General features: G+C 30.3%; 2 protein-coding genes across 3 annotated transcripts in view; one reads left to right on the top strand and one right to left on the bottom strand.

Annotated features, from left to right (window-relative positions):
- The window catches only part of Sep4 (septin 4), a 35,305-nt gene extending 27,510 nt beyond the window's left edge, over window positions 1-7,795 (top strand). For both annotated transcript variants that reach the window (XM_065507036.1, XM_065507037.1), the window contains exons 2-4: window positions 1,360-1,718; window positions 1,783-1,883; window positions 1,955-7,795. In XM_065507036.1, coding sequence (XP_065363108.1) covers window positions 1,360-1,718; window positions 1,783-1,883; window positions 1,955-2,618 — 1,124 coding nt within the window. In that variant the 3' untranslated portion in view covers window positions 2,619-7,795. The remainder of the gene's footprint in view (window positions 1-1,359; window positions 1,719-1,782; window positions 1,884-1,954) is intronic.
- The window catches only part of LOC135956510 (uncharacterized), a 37,239-nt gene that overhangs the window by 11,873 nt on the left and 7,294 nt on the right, over window positions 1-18,072 (bottom strand). Inside the window, exons 5-6 of the mRNA XM_065507035.1 lie at window positions 14,995-15,227; window positions 13,667-13,957 (exon numbers count right to left, since the gene is read on the bottom strand). Of these exons, the coding sequence (XP_065363107.1) occupies window positions 13,695-13,957; window positions 14,995-15,227 (496 nt within the window). The 3' untranslated portion in view covers window positions 13,667-13,694. The remainder of the gene's footprint in view (window positions 1-13,666; window positions 13,958-14,994; window positions 15,228-18,072) is intronic.

Genomic DNA, 18,072 nt, shown 5'->3' on the forward strand with positions numbered 1-18,072 from the left:
ATAGAAATGTTTTTTTGCTGGTCGTCAGCTGAATAATCGGTCTTCTACTACTCTTCTACGGATTGTTCTTTCGCTAACGCATAATCTTAAACTTGTTCGTACTTGAATAGCTGATGCTGTAGGATCTTTTTGTATTGCTCTTTTGATCAGGGAATCATAATATCGTGTTTTTTTCGCGAACGATAGCGATAGTGATAAGCCCGTCTTCCAGTCTTCAATAACTTTAATTTTAAAAGTACTTGTTCCTTGTCATTGTTTTTTTTTCACAATTAACTGTATAAAACTTAAATTTTGCACACTACTTCTTCCTATATTTTTATCTTTTGGAATTTTTATGTCCATTCATTGTGATTCCCGCTAATTCACATTGCAAATATGCAGTACCGAGTCAAATTTTTAAACATCTTATAAGAGGGTGCTTATGTTTTGTCCGTTGCGTTTTGAGTTTTTATATGATTTATCATGTTAAATTAATTTTTAATACAATTATCTTTTACTAAATGAATATTAAATGAACATTAACAACATTAGTTAATAAAATATATAAAAAATACATCCCAAAAAAACCGTTGTAATCAAAAAAATTATGATTTGAAATAATCCATTGAGGGGGCGCTTTAGTTATGGCCAATACTATATGTAGATAAAGAAAATAGAACTGTTTGATATATTTGTACATAAACGCAATATGAAAAAAAATGCCGTTCAAGAGGTCAAGCAAAAAGTGTTCAAAGGTGCCCCCCTCTCCCCTAGATATATTGTTACTGCTGGGCTTAAAAAATTGTATGGTTATCTAATGGAATGAAATTTTTTTAATTCTTGAAATTTAGATATTCATTTGAAGCTTCAACGGAAGTACACCTCAACTGAACTTTTCTAACTTCTGGCATGAAGTTTGTTTTAAGGACACTAAGTGTATGATATACGATATTTTCAACAGACTTCTTTAAGTAACTAAAAACATATGTAGAGACATATGTGATCCCCTCAGATCTTTCATTCTATATTGTACTATTCGAGGCCATTTTAAAAGTAACATTGTTTATTAACGTGTATTTCGCATGTGTTTACTACACAAATGTCAAAACAGAACTGACATAAGGGGCCAATCGCAAAATTTATAGCATTTTCTGATAGGAGGATTACTTTTGGGCCACCTTGTACATACATATATGTACATATCTGCAGACAAGTAAAACGCTTCGTAGTTTGTGTTTGTTTTTATAAAACAATAAAAAAGTACAAAATATTTACGTTTTTTAATCCATCCATTTTTGCTGCAAACATAATTGCAACATTATGAAATTAAAGAATCAATAAATCTAAGAAAAAAAAAAAACAATATTTTCATATTTTCAGCAAAAACACCTTCGTTTGACAAGGATCGCGACTATATAGGATTTGCTACCTTACCGGAACAAGTCCACAGAAAATCTGTAAAGAGAGGATTTGAATTTACACTTATGGTGGTTGGCGAATCAGGTTTGGGAAAATCAACATTGGTAAACAGTTTATTCCTCGGAGATCTATATAAGAACCGAATTTTTCCACCGGTGGAAGAAAGAATCGAAAAAACTACACGAATTGAAAAGAAAACTATGGATATAGAAGAAAGAGGTGTTCGTTTACGATTGACTGTAGTTGATACCCCTGGCTTCGGAGATTCTATAAATTGTGAAGACAGCTGGAGAGTGTGCACAGCTTATATCGATGAACAGGTAAGACAAATGTGATATTTATGTGAAAATAAACAAATAATTGCAAACACTGTTTTTCCTATAGTTTCGACAATATTTTACGGATGAAAGTGGATTAAATAGGCGAAACATACAAGATAACAGAGTACATTGCTGCTTATACTTCGTCCCACCTTGGGGACACAGGTATGTTATGAGTTATATACTGTTGTGTTGTCTGACTGTAATTAATATATGTATAAATTATATTTATGTAGTTTACGTCAAATGGATTTGGATTTATTGAGGCGATTACATCGAAAAGTCAATATTGTGCTAGTAATTGGAAAATCAGACTGTTTGACTAAGACCGAAGTTCGAAATTTAAAAGAACGTATTTTAAGAGATTTGGAAGATAGTCACATACAGTTGTATCAATTCCCAGAATGTGACTCTGATGAGGATGAAGATTTCAAACAACAGGATCGCGAGCTAAAAGCTTCTATTCCGTTTGCTGTCGTAGGAAGCAATACGATTCTAGACATAGCTGGAAAAAAAGTTCGTGGACGACAGTACCCCTGGGGAGTAGTCAACGTTGAAGACTCGGAGCACAGTGATTTCATTAAATTAAGGACATTCCTAATTTCGACACATATGCAAGATTTAAAAGACACTACTCAAGATGTTCATTATGAAAACTTTCGTGCACAATGTATTTCACAAATATCCCAACATGCCCTGCGAGAACGTGGCAAATTGAAGCGTGATTCAATCAGCTCCACAAATGGATTAGAAGCTGCCATTTCCGAAACCGATCGTTTGCTATTACAAAAAGATGAAGAAATACGCCGTATGCAAGATATGCTTACCCAGATGCAGGAAAAACTTAAGCAAACGCACATTATGGAAATGAAGAAGAACGATACAGTCATTGATGTTTAGAGTTCAAAACTGCCAAAAAAAAAATGGAGAATATTTTATCACATTACTTCATTGCTTTAAAATTGCGTTCCATGATTTTTAAATAAAAAAGAAAGGAGAATCATTTACAAACAATTATATCACTGTGCTATAAAAAAAAAACTGCGCACTTAAGGAATCCTAACTAGAGTTCTCATTCGAATACAAATTATTAGAATAATCGACGCAAAATATATATGTACTTCTCAAATGTATAAAATTGTACAATTTCGAATAAAAAAATATTCGACCAATATTTGATAATCGAAAAACTATATTTAAGAAAGGATTACAAAAATATGTATGTATGGACAAGAACAAATGAACAACACATCACTTTAAACCAAGATGTAGGAGTCTAATCGTCTTTGAAACAGCAAAACATCATGTGACAACTAAAGTGTTATGAAAATAATTATCTATTTATAATAGAATTCGAAAGAATTGACGATCCAATTAACGATAAACGATAAACAATTAATAAAGTACATATTGAGAATCCATCTCAAAGCGGACAGAACTGGGATTTGACATCTCCGATTTCAATGATATTTATGTATGTATGTATGTATTTCAAGTACATAACAAATCCAAAACATTTTCACTCCAGACCCATAGTTTAATACACATAAATCGGAAACTCTCCTCTCAAAGGCCTAACTCAGTTGTCAAAATCCTAAGTGGTGAGAATGTATACACATGTATACTACTATATATGTATACATATCTCACATTTAAGCTATTGAAATAAAACATATGATGTTCACATTCACATCAAAGGCAATATCTTTATCCTTAAAATTAATTCAAAGTTCTACATCTTATAGTTTAAAAGTTATGGCAATTATGACTTTTAAAAGGTCATATCATATTAAATTAACACTTTAAATACATATATGTATATTATCTACGGTAAATACAATTGCCTTATGAGAGCATTAAACGATTTTTATATACCTACATACTTTGGTATCTAAATATTAAATAATTGTTATGCTGCTTTTACTCGTAAATATAGAGGAACAAATTATTTTCTTCTGAATAATATGTATAAATAAATCACATTTGGAATTTAATATCAATTCAACTTTATAAACCCAAAATTACAAAAAATTTAATGAAAAAAACATATTTAACTATTCTACATAATAACCAAATTTACATTGAAAACAAACACCTGGGCCATAGAGAATTATACATAGAGACGAGACACTCCGATTTGTCAAACAAAAATACAACAAATAATATTTCTGATAGAACAACAAAATACATTGTCTAGCATGTATTTTGTTGTTGCAAGAGATAGGTTTTTGACAACAGACTTAGGTTTTTGACAATTCCGTCTCGTCTCTATGTTACCCTATGACCTGGGCCCTATTCCACAAAACTACTTTTCAACTTTTCACTTTGCACTTATCAAATTTTTGGTTAATTTGCAAAACTTTATGTTCCTCAGAACTATAAAATTTGATAAGTGATAAGTTGAAATTGATAAGTGTAATTTGCAAAGTTTTTGCAATTTTTATGTACTCTTTGCAATTTCTGTTCCACGTACGTTCTCTTATTCAAAGTGCGAAGTTAATATTGAAAAGTGTGATTTGATAAACGATCGCTTTACAAATTCATATTGTTATAACTAGTAAAGCTCGACGATAGTGAAGACGCGGTTATAACAAGAAATTATAGAATTTAAAAACAAATTAAAAAGAAAAATTGGAAAAATATTAAAAAATAAATGTTTGGCATAAAATTGTCAATAAAAATTTAAAAACATTAGGTCTGTTCATTTACTTTCCCAGTAAATACTTGCAACGAGAGAATAAAATCAACCTACACCACCATAGTGGGGAGGGTATTATGCGTTTGTGCAGATGTGTGTAACGCCCAAAAATATTGGTCTAACACCCACCTTAAAGTATACCGATCGACTTAGAATCACTTTCTAAATCCCTTTCTTCTTAAACGATGCCCGTCCGTCCGTCCGTCCGTCTGGCTGGTTGGCTGGCTGTCCATGTAAACCTTGTGCGCAGAGTACAGGTCGCAATTTTGAAGATATTTCGATAAAATTTGGTACATATAATTTTTTTGGTCCAAGGACGAAGCCTATTGAATCTGGCTGAAATCGGTCCATTATTTCACCTAGCCCCCATACAAATGTCCTCTCGAAATTGGACTTTATCGGTCATAATTGCTTAATTTATATATGTATCTACACAAATTTCACTCCAAATAAGTTTTTATATATACAAAATTCATGTCACCAAATTTTGTTACGATCGGTCCATAATTAGTCATAGCTACCATATAGACCCGCTTCCGAAAATCACTTTAACGTGCTTAAATCACTTAAAAATGTTGGTATATTCTTTCTTACTTGTTTTAAATTGAAAATTATAATTATAATTGAAAAATGTATAAATACTCACATTTATAACATTTATATAAGCTGCTAACCATAGACAACAACTAGATAGGTAACTGAGAGACAAAAACCGAAGTCTGTTGTCAGAAACCTAATTCATGAGAATGTATTGCATGTATTTTGTTATTGTATCACTCGTATGTGTGAAAAGAGAGTAATTTTTCAATATGTATTACTCTCTCCTTCCGTTCTATGTGTTTATTCTATGCTGCTAACTATTACGAGTTCAAAATATAACTTGTAATCAAGGTTGCCAATTTAGCCATTTTCCGGCTAGATCTAGCGATTTTATTTTCATTTAGCCATAAAAAAATGGCTAGATTTAATCTAGCCGGAAGATTTAGCCATTTTATTTTGTCCTAGCCTTTTTTATTTTAAACTTTTCTTGAAATTGTTTAAAAAACATACCAATATTTTTAATCAAATGACAAAGAAATAGTCTTTTTAAAAAAAAATCTTACGTAGTGGATTTGATGAGAACAGGCTGCGTAATTGTTTAAAAAGCAAACACATCAGTCATATTCAAAAATCAATTTTGCATTTATTTAATGGATCCGATTTTGTTTATAAGTGCCCAGAAATTTGTTTAATTTATCAAAAAGGAACCAATTTATGTGGATAGTACAATTTTTTAATCTGCTAAGAAATGTAATATTTTATATACATACATACTAGTAAAGTCGATCTCACTAAATAAAAAGACAATATTTATGAATTTGTATTCAGTCATTTTGGGTTTTAGCTATTTTTAATTCTAAATCTAGCCATTTTCTGAGCTGAAGAGTTGGCAACCTTGCTTGTAATAGTTTGCAACGATAGAACACTCTCTAAAATTTATACGCTCTTGATTTTTTCTCTACTTGCAAGTTTTTGAGTTAATGAACGCTTTTCCAGTAACAATTGTTACTAACTAGTAACAACTTTTAGTTATTGAACATAGCTATTTTTAAATTGAAAATTAAAAAAAAATATTTGTTTACATAAAAATATTTAAAACTTTTATTTCAAAGTTTTTATTTCAATTTGGTGAAGAGTATATAAGATTCGGCACATCCGAATATAGCTCTCTTACTTGTTCTTTGTAACAGTGCACGTTTTGTCTCAATTTTTATTTTGCGCCTCATTTTAACACGTTCTATATAGCAAAGCAAAGTGAAAAGTAATAAGACAGAAATGCAAAGATGATTAAATGCTTTGTGGAACACTTTGCACAGAGAGCTCAAAGACTTCGCAAAAAGAGCAACGACTTTGCAAAGAGAGCAACGACTTTGCAAAGAGAACAAAGACTTTGTAAAAATTAGCTTATTGCAAAGTGAGATTTGCAGAGAATATTGTGGAACAGAAACACTTATCACTTTGTCAAAAAATGTAATTTGATAAGTGAAAAGTTGATAAGATAAGTTGTTTGTGAAATAGGGCCCTGATTCTTCTTTGATGAATTTGTTTATGAATTTTATAAGTTCATAAATCCGGCAGTAAAGCCGCTATCACAATGTCAGCATAATTTTCAAGTAGTGTTGTTTGCAATGGCAGAAACAAATTGTGAAATTTTCATTGACAATTTAAGACATTTGTTATGTTTCCCTGTCTTCCTCATCAAATCGTTTCAAACCTCTTTTTTATTGTTTCATAATTAGAAATTATAATTATTTCCTCTATTTAAAATCGATTTAAAAATGACTGCGTTAGGAATCGTAAAGTGTGTGATATCACAATCGAATAGAGTTGGGTTTAATATAAAAATTTACGACAACAGTGTAATAAAATACTCAACTAGGTGTTAGTCATTCAGTTAAGTTCAGAGTGGCATAACTCTAATCTACAACCCCCAGTAAGTCCCTTTTGTGAGTGTTTTTTACGTTAGTGCGGTGTAAATATTTATTTTAATTTATGAAAATATATAATCAGATTGATTCAAAACAGTGTCTGCTCGGTAATCTGCATATAATACATGCAAACATAAACGAATCAATTGTTTCTCATTAATTTTTTCACTACCAACTTCTAACCTGCATACATATTTTTATATATAGAAAATTTCCAATGGGCGCAATATATTTCTTAAGTATTTCAAATTAGCAAATATGAATATTTTGAAGCATACACCATAAAGAATATATGTATATTGTACAAGCTAAATAAATGAATGGTAATTGGTAATTGGTAACCCAAAAACCACTTGTCCTTTACTTATTCAAGAATATTGACTTGTCATCAGTAATTGTCGTAGGAGTAAGCAGAATATACCAAAGTTATGCAGTAATAAATAAATTATTTACACTTTCCTAGCATTTATTTTAACTGTGGTAGTTGCATTAGGATTGCTTTTACTTTTCAAATTAGTTAACATTATTAATTAAAATTATTTCCCTACTTCAAATCGTTCATTTGATATGATTTGAATTGAATTGTATTTTAATTTAATTTAAGTATGTTATTTTAAAGTTTTATTTAGATTTAAGTCAATTACCTGATAAATATTAATTTCATTTTTAGAAAACTAATCTTACTCTAGTTTCTTCGTTAATTCTTTTTATAATTTTATTGTTGTGAAATTAAATACATAAATAAATAAATAAATAAATAAATAAATAAATAAATAGCTAACTGCACTGTTTAACGGACATTAAAATTACTAATTTATGTATGTATGTTTGTATATCGAGACATTTAAGTAAAATTAATAATTTAATTAAAATTTTTCAATTAATAAAAAAATAAATATCATAAAATGAAATTTCTTAAATGATGTTTAGTTAATATTTTAATTTTTAATTTATTTTGTAACAGCAGGATGGGAAAAATCCAAATTGAATAATAAATAAAGTGCGAATGGCTCATGGCCAAAGACCCGAAATAACTGTTATATTTTTAAATAAGCAATTGGTTATAGAAAATGTAGAGTGCCGGAGTACGTAATTTGCATTTTATTGAAGGCAAAATGGACAGATTTGTTTTTCTCACAATTTTGAACCATTTTGAAACAAAATGTAAAGCAATGTGCGAAAAAGTTGGTATCGCAAACAACTTTGCCTTTTATCAAGACAATGATCAGGTGTTGCTTAGCTAAGGTTGATCCATAACAGTTCCAAACATATAGAAACACCTGCACAGATTCCAGACTTTAATGTAATTGTGCATCTTTGGGAGGAATTAGCTAGGAGAATGCATCAAATAAAAAAAGTAACACGTTAGTTCAGCTAGAAGAGTCCTTACTAGAAGCATGGACCAAAAGAGCCGGAAATGTGCCAAAACTTGGTAAAATCGATTACAAAGCGATTACAGGCCATTCTAGACAACAAAGGATATGCAACTAAATAATAATCGCACACTTTGGAATACTTATTTTACTTTGTCCGATTATGTGTTGAACTCAAGAAATTGAGTTATTTGGGTTTTCTGCAAAAATTTACAGTTTTAGTTTTGCAATTTTTAACTTTTGTTATTTTTTAGATATATTGGAATGTGGTGCATTATTTTGATGTTTAGAGCACATTTACATTAAACAAAATCTTGTGCGATTATGCGTTGGAGCCACTGTACTTTGGAAGACTTTGTTTACGTTCTAGCTGTTGGTTAATGTTTTCATACACAATGCCATTCAATCCAATAATTATGTTCCAAAGTTACACAATTTTCACATGCACAAAATATTTATATTTTATTTGATTTTTATTTCTTATAAATAAAAGTAAACTAAAGCAGCTGATTCATCAAATGCACAATAAATTTAAGTTTGCGAGTCTAAATTGTCGCGCAAACTTAGCGGTGTTGTGCAAACGAATTTCCATACATTTTTTGACAGTTCATTTGCGAGAGTGTAAAAATGCACAGATTGCACAGTTTACGAGGCATTAAGCGTTTACATGACGACCCTTATTATAAAAGATTTTTTTTGTTGGTCTTTGATAACCATTATAAAATATTTTTATATTTTGGTCTTTTATAGACATAATTAATGGTTATGAAATAATACCAAAATAATATTGGTTATTTTTTACTGTTATTCAGAGACCTTTTTTAAAAAATTCTTGATGAACAATTATTTCAGGATTTTTTCTAATATTGGTTATAACAGTTATATCCCTGCTCATGGCTCATATTTGATAGGGCAACATGCCCTATTTGGTCATATTGTCCTAATATATTATGATAGTTTAATCAAAATTTTGTTGTGTTTCAAACAAAAAAGTTCTAAACTAATAACACTATTTGAACTATGTTTATTGTTTTGTCATAAAATAATACTTTTTTTTGTTTAAAACTCAACAACTATTATAATATATTATGACAATATGACTAATAGCAGACCGTGTGAATACCCAAAATGTCTCTTATCAGTCATATTGTCATAATGTCCTTATATATCACGACTCGGCTTAACCGACTCTTAGGAATTCGGCGCAGGTCTCTGCTTGTTGGTTACGATAACACAATAAACTAGCATACAGAGTAGTATTATTTTAGGAAATTTTTTGTTTGAAAAGCAATAAAAACCATTGTGAAATATTATGACATTATTACAATAACCACCTAATTCAAAAAACATGTTTTTGAGAAAAAGCCATTTATATTTATAAAAGCGTTTCTGAACAAAATAAAAGAGTGCATTAGAAAAAATATAATGCAGAATCAAAGATTCCTACCCCACAATGCTAAAATTAAAAATTATAACAAAAGTTTTATTTATTAGAGAAATATTTAATAAAAACAAATATAAACGCTTAATGCAAATCAGAAATACTAAATTTAAAATGCTAATGTAGGATTAGGCGTTTGTTGAAAATAAGTGTTTTGATTGTTGCTTGTCATAGTTGAGTTAAGCTGTTATTATATAAAAATTTACATGTCAAGTAATTAAGCCAATTTGCAATAATCGCTTATCTTTAGTTTGGCTTTTATAACAACACACTTATTTATGAAAATTTATTTCGTGCAAAATATACAATAACAACTAAAGTCATTATAAGCTATTTAAACAAAATAAAATATAATTGAATGTTTTCTTAAGTATATTTTGGCGCTTATTGTAAATGCAATAGTTTTCCTTAGGACTTAAGACAATATGTTTCTAATTAATAACTTTTTAAATAAGAAAGTTAGGAAGGTAGGGATTTCACGTATACATACAGTTCTATGAACAGACTAATGTAGCATATATAATAAACATAATGATGACTTGCCGGATGCAGTCATCATAACTACGCCGTATGATAAAAATTTCTTCCTTAAATCCCTGAATTTATATAAAAAAGAATACAAAACTAATTTGAAACTATCACTCTTCGGGTTCTGCACTACTGAAGTTACGAACATTCAAAATCAATTTTTCTTACTCCAAATCAAAAAATACTCCGTGAAGCAGTTCGTTTAAAAAAAAAGAACTTTTTCCAATCAGCATACTCCTATCGTGGTCTGGTATATGTAAAACTATTAACTTCAGATAAACCAACGTGTGTCGAACATATTGATGCGCTAAAGAGTTTGCCAGCGGAAGTTATTAACTGAATCACAAATTCATAGGAAGATATTATTTTCCAACTTATTTTTATTTATATCTTTAACTTTATATCTATTATATTTTCTATCTAAAAATAAATATGTATATAATTGTTGTCAATATAATTAAAATAAATTTGTTTGTAAATGCATCTGAAACTTGGATTCCTGCTTCAATTCCAGATCAACTTATTGGTCTTGATGGATATAAGGTATTTAGGTCAGACAGAATACTTAAAAGCGGAGGTGGAGTTGCTGTGTACGTAAGAAATAATATATCCTGCAGAAAAATCGCCAAAATAATGAGGAAGATAAAATCGAATTTATTCTGGTTGAAATCTCTTCTTCCGAAGCTAAATTGCTTGTTGGGTGTGTCTATAGACCGGACCGACATACGGATTTCACTAATCTGATATACAATTTTGAGATTCTAACGATGCCTTACAGTAACATAGTTTATCTCGGGGGATTTTAAGTCAAATTTTCTCTCTGAGACACGACTGAAAGATGCAATTTGGGGACTATTGGACTAACACCAATCAACGTTACCACACCAACTCACTTCACTGCTACTAACAGCACGCTGCTTGATCACTTCTATGTGATCTGCCTCATGCTTTTCAAGACATACTCTTATATTTTTATCATATAATTTTTCGCTACATTTTGAAAAGCTGTATGAGAACTTTATGCAAATACGCTGGGAAAACATTTACTACATAACTTCCGTAGACGATCAACTATCCTTTATTGATGAAAATATACTGAAACTATATGATGACACAGTGCCTCTAATTACTAAAAATGTTATTACAAAAAATAAGCCATGGTTCTCTGTTAATAACAAAAAGACCATAGAACACAGAGACATGGCCTACTCCAGATGGAAACGTTTTAAAACATCAGAATTTAAAATGGCCTTTCGTGTAGCAAGAAATAAAGTCAACAACTTAATAAAACAAGCTAAGTGTGATTACTATTTAGTTCTGCACTTGGTGCTAAACAAACATGGAAAGCTATTCGAGATATTGGCATTGGAAGTAAAAATAACGTTAATTATTCAGCTGTGAATCCGGATCCAAATTCCCCTCACTACCAAAAAATAATAATTCTGAAATTTCCGGAAATGTACAATAACACTACTTCGGTACAGACTATGTTTTACTCAATCCGATGTTTTATCCTGTTTTCATGCCGTGAAATCCAACGCTGTCGGATACGACAATATACACCCCAAGATTATAAAGATCATTCTGCCATTGTTATTGCCTTTCTTTAATCACTTTTTTAATACTATAATCACCACGAGTTGTTTTCCCACTAAATGGAAGCACGCTAAGATCATTCCCATTCCGAAATCCAGTAACGAGTTTCGTCCAATTGCAATATTATGCTATCTGTCGAAAGTATTCGAGAAAATTTTGTATACACAAATGAGTAAATACATTTTTGATAATAATCTGATGTCTGCAAAACAATCTGGGTTTCGCCCTAACCACAGCTGTGTATCTGCTCTAATTGATGTAGCTGAAAAATTACGATGTGAGCTTGATTCTGGAAAACTCAACTTTCTAATACTATTAGATCACTCGAAGGCATTTGACACAGTAAACCACACCACATTATGCACCAAACTGAAGCACCTCTTTAACTTCTCAATAACATCTATAAAACTCCTTTTTTCTTATCTAATGGATCGCACTCAATCACTTTTCCTAAATAATGTATACTCCAAAACACTGAAACTTAAACGTGGCGCACCACAAGGATCAATTCTTGGACCACTTCTCTTCTCTTTATACGCTAATGATTTACCTCAGCAACTATCTGATGGTGTACAGATGTATCTCAGTAGTACCGTCAGCTCGATCCATGAAAATGTTGATAAAATCAATCAGGATTTGGATAAGATACATTCCTGGGCTATGAAAAATGGGTTTTGTTTAAATCCACAAAAATCAAAATGCCTACTAGTTCATAACAAAACAATGAAGCCAAACATTGAACATGATATTCAAATCAATAACGAAAAAATTGCGATTTTTCAATCAGCTAAAAACCTTGGACTAGTATTTAATAATAATCTCTCCTGGTCTAACCACATCCAATCACTTGTTGCCCAAACGTATTTAAAACTAAGACCCCTTTCACACTAGGCAATTAGTTGCGCAAGTCTCTTGCCCAACAATAAAACAGCATGTAAAATTTTCTTCTCTTTAACCCGACATTACCTCTGTCATCGACAAACACGAGAGACTTGCGCAATTAAATTGCCTAGTGTGAAAGGGGTCTAAGAACACTTTGGATAACTCAATTATATACACCGTTAAGAATAAGAATTCTAATTACCTGATTCCATGACTTATATGGATGTGAACTATTTGCAAAATGTGACTCAGTGAGCAAAACAAAACTCAACGTCCTATTTAACAACATAACCAGACATGTTTACGAATTGAGACAACGTGACCATGTTTCCTCTTTCTCAAAATTACTTTTTGGTGTATCTTTTGACAACTTACTTAAAATAATAGTTCTCATATTTCTGCATATACACTCAACAACCTGAATATCTATTCCGTCTTCTACGAGGTCCCCCAGGGGAAAAAATGGCAGTTCCTTATTATTGCGACGTCTTTGGAACCTACTTCCACAAGTCCAACAAATAAACAGCAAGGCGATGCAATTTACGAAGTTTTTGTATACTTTTTTTGTAACTAATTGTTTTTAATTAATTAATTATTTTAAAATTTAAATTGTTCACCTTATGTTAAGTTTTTATTTTTTTATAACATCCAATTCCACATATAAATTCCTGTACTATAATTATAAGACTTGTCTTGCTGTATAAAAACCAAATTTCAAATCAGAAATTTGCCTTTGGGCGACTTTGGATTCGGATATCTCGAAATGGGTTATGAATAAATGGAAAATTTCTTTACATAATTTAAATTTGATTGTTTCCCTATGAAAATATGATAAAACAAAGTGTTTTCAAAGACTTAATTTTTGGTCTCGGTGGACCTTTCGGTGGAAATGCCAATATACCAAAATCATCATTATGATACATTTTTTTAATATTTTTTATTTCAATATTTAATTCACTCACCAACTATATACATATGTATGTAAACAAATTATTCCTTTGCCCATTTCTCTAAATAGGAATTCAGCCATTCTTTAAACTGTATACAATATTTATCAACTGCGCCAACGAAAGTAAAATTACCAAAATGTGGTGGAGGATTGTCAGTAGAGCTAAAAACATTTTCAATAAAATGTTCACACAATATTATAGCCGCTAATGCATCATCCGATGAAACCTCTTTGCGCATGGAAAGTTTAGCAAAAGACTCGGCAAATTGTTTAAGAATTACATAGGATTGTTTAGTTAGACAATCTGGAAATAAAAAAAATATTAATGAAAATAAACCCATTTATTATTAATGTAGTTTCAGACAACAATACTGCGTATTAATATTTGTCAAAAACGTATGAATCATAATACAATAACGTCACATAAACAAAAATGCAAATGACTTTTTTTTATTCATGAAAGTTTTTAAACAATTCAAAAACTTTTTATTTTCGTATTTATCGGACATGTATATATTTTTAGAAATACAAATAATCCCAATTAACACGAAGCCTGGTTATGCGTTAACTAATAGTTATACTGTCGGTTAAAATTATTTTTCTATGGGTGTAAGGCTAATAATAATACTCTACATTTATTATTAGCCTTACACCCAGTAACACGAAGTCTTGTTATGTGTTAACTAATAGTTATACTGACAGTTTTCATAGAAAAATAATTTTAACCGACAGTATAACTATTAGTTAACGCATAACCAGGCTTCGTGTTAATTGGGATTATTTGTATTTCTAAAAATATATACATGTCCGATAAATACGAAAATAAAAAGTTTTTGAATTGTTTAAAAACTACTTTTTTAATGGTTTAAGTTGCGCTGAATCCGAAGATATCTTAACATAAAGTCTGAAGAAAAACTTTTAGAATACACAATGTATAAATAAAGGTAAATTCGCACTGTTATAACGTCTCTAATATGGGGGAAAACGGTGTTTCTTCTATTTTGCGAATCAAAAATCTGATGTGATGGGCAAGTTCTGAAGTCAGATTTGAATTCATCGCAGCTCAAAAGTATAATCTAGTTGGCCTGTGTAATTTAAAATATTTTGAATACTACTTTGTAAACAGGAAATGATTTCTAGACAAATAACATTTTAAATCTGAAATGTATTAATACAGAGTATTGTCGTCTGTAAATACCTTTAATAAGGTGCCTGTATCTATTTTTATTTGTATGCAGTAAGTAAATAAAATAATAATAAAAAATATTTTGTTGAAAATGCCTGTTGTTTTTGATAAAAAGTCTCAATAAATTAACGTAACTTAGAAGTTTAGTATCTTACCTTGCCTAGACGATCGCGAAGTCACAAAATAGTTTTTTAACAAAAGCGCCGCTTCTGGCGATAAATCTACATTATTTTGTGATACATAAACGAGAAAACTGCGCATGTCATCTTCATTAATAGATAAATGGTCAGAGGTTGATTCAAAAATCCTTACTGAAGCTTGTTCCAAAGTATAATCCACTAATGATTCATGGTTGTCCTCGGAAACAAAAATTGGTATACCAAAAATTCTAAAATAAATTTTATTAAAAAAAATAAAAACTATATGTATGTACATTAGGCATATAACTAATTTTGACGAAATTTTTGGCATACCACCACGTGATGGCCAATGTTGTATAAGTAATGAAAATCATTTTTTAGGTCATTTGGAATCAAAAACATCACACACCAACACCAATTTCTAAAATAAACCAAACTTCTGATTCTCTGAAAAATTATATAAATTATTTTTTTTTTTTTTTCCAAGTGTGAGGGACACTTCCCTTATTTAAAAATTATATTTTAAAGTATGTCCGCAGTTATTATTAAAATAAAATATATTGTGTTTGAAAATATTTCATGAAAAACTTTATTGCGTTTGGTGCGTGAACTTTTTTAACAACCGCGAAAAAATAATACCGTGGTTTTTTATATTTTTTAATGCTCTATTCGACTATGCTATGCCAATTGGCATATTTGCAAAAATTGTCAATAGTTATATCCCTAATGTACATATATGTAGTTATTTGATTTGTTAAATATTTGATGACATAACCGTGCCCACTAATAAATATACTATACATATATTGGTCCTGCTTTTATAGAAATATTTGTTTACTATAAATTATACTTTTTGTCATTGTTAGCACTTAAAATAAAAATTCGCTAAAAATAGTGGTTGCGTTTATTTCACCATATATTTCTACAATCTATGCGTATATTTTGGCATACCGTTCCAAAATAAATAAAAATATTCAAATTCAATATATCCAAAAGAAAAAACACAATTTTGTTGACCTTGGTTTTTTATTCGCAATTAAATTAAATTTAATTTTGTTCAAATCAACAAAATTACATGGGCTGTAACTTTAAATAGTCGTATTTTATGAACCGATCTTATTGATTTAAGATGCTTTTGATGGATATTATTATCTTTAGATAGTCCTCTTCAGCCTACATTATTTGTTTAAAAAAATGCTTTCATGATAGAAATACAATTTTCATATGAATTTTTGGAAATGTTCAAAATCCAATGTTATTTGTTTTTGTAATTTTTTGAAATTTTTAAAGAACAAAGTAAGATAAATCCAAAGCATATACCTACATATATTTTTATTTTTTATGTACATATCCCTCACCTAAAATGAGATTTATTAAAACATTGATATATTGAACTGTGCTAACGTTTTTCTTTTTTTTTTTGTTACTTTATAAAATATGAGTATTTTTATTTATATTGGCACACATGATCGGAAACTAGAAATAATCACACATACGTGTTTTTGTTTTCACATACTTATTTTTCCAAATACATACATTGTTACAGTTTCCGATCTATGTGTGTTTATCTTTGATTGGAACAATGAGCCTAAATATACTATATGTAGCTTTTATTATTATTAATAAACATTTGCTAGGACTTAGTGTAAAATCAAAATATTAGCTATGTTCAATAACTAAAAGTTGTTACTAGTTAGTAACAATTGTTACTGGAAAAGCGTTCATTAACTCAAAAAACTTGCAAGTAGAGAAAAATTCAAGAGCGTATAAATTTTAAAGAGTGCTCTCTCGTTGCAAAATATTACAAGTTCTATTTTGAACTCGTATAGTTAGCAGCTTATATAACAGTGTAACTATTAATAAAAATGTATTAATGAAAAACAAAATTATTTTTAAATAAATCGAAATTCTTAGCTTTGAAGTATTACTGTTTATTACTATTAATAACATCTTTCCTGTGAAGCCTGCATATTGGTCAGAACAAAATTAGAAATACATAGTTCTAAAAATACAAAATTTTCATTGGATATCAAGTAGGGATGTAAGGAATGTTCGCATTCGCTTCCTTTTATGTACATATTCACAATGTTTTAGCGAAAAAACAAATTGTTTAAAAAAATTTCAATTTGGAAACGGTTTTTACCATGTATTTATGTATTAGTTGTATAGTAAGTTATGTTTCTTATGTTTGCTCAAAAAAGCGTAACCACTTTTTTTTAGCACAAATTTGTTTGACGTGTTTACTCTGACAAGTGTTTTATAAGATCAAACAGCATCAAATAAAATAAAACTAATTTTTTAGTTTTGAATCATCCTAAGTAAAATATGTTTTTCAAATAAATAAAAGAATTCAAATGTATTTTATTTAGTGGTTACGTCTTTTTCGTCAAATATTTGTCATGTGTGACCCTACCTTTAGTTCTAAAGGAGTTTTCAACAGGGACGCTATATAATAGACCGATAGGGACAGCAAACGCCATATTTTTTGACGCTCTTCTGACATTTCTCTTCAGTAAGGTTTGCCAATTCATGATGGAAAGATATGCGAGCCAACAACGAGTCGAAATTATTAAAATTTACTAACGTAATTCGGAGTCAGTGGCCTCAACGTTAAGAGCGAAAAATCATCTTCAGCGATGAGGCTCATTTCTGGCTGAATGGTTTCGTTAATAAGCAAAATATGCGTTATTGGTCAGACAGCAATCCACACGTACTCCATGAGTCATCATTGCATCCCGAAAAAATTACGGTTTGGTGCGGTTTATGTGCCGGCGGCGTCATTGGGCCGTAATTCTTCCGTGATGACCAAGACCGGCACGTTACTGTGAATGGGAATCGCTACCGTTCAATGATAACAGAATATTTTTGGCCCCAATTGGATGATATGGACTTGGAGGACATGTGGTTCCAACAGGACAGCGCCATAAGCCACACAGCGAATGCCACAATCAATTTATTGGAAACCAAGTTTGGAGAACGTGTTATCACACGAAATGGTCCAGTCGATTGGCCGCCTCGGTCGTGCGATTTGACGCCGTTAGACTATTTCCTGTGGGGCTACGTCAAGTCTATGGTCAATGCCAATAAGCCAGC

Source organism: Calliphora vicina, chromosome 4 (genome assembly GCF_958450345.1).
Source record: "Calliphora vicina chromosome 4, idCalVici1.1, whole genome shotgun sequence".
Taxonomy (NCBI): Eukaryota; Metazoa; Arthropoda; class Insecta; order Diptera; family Calliphoridae; genus Calliphora; species Calliphora vicina.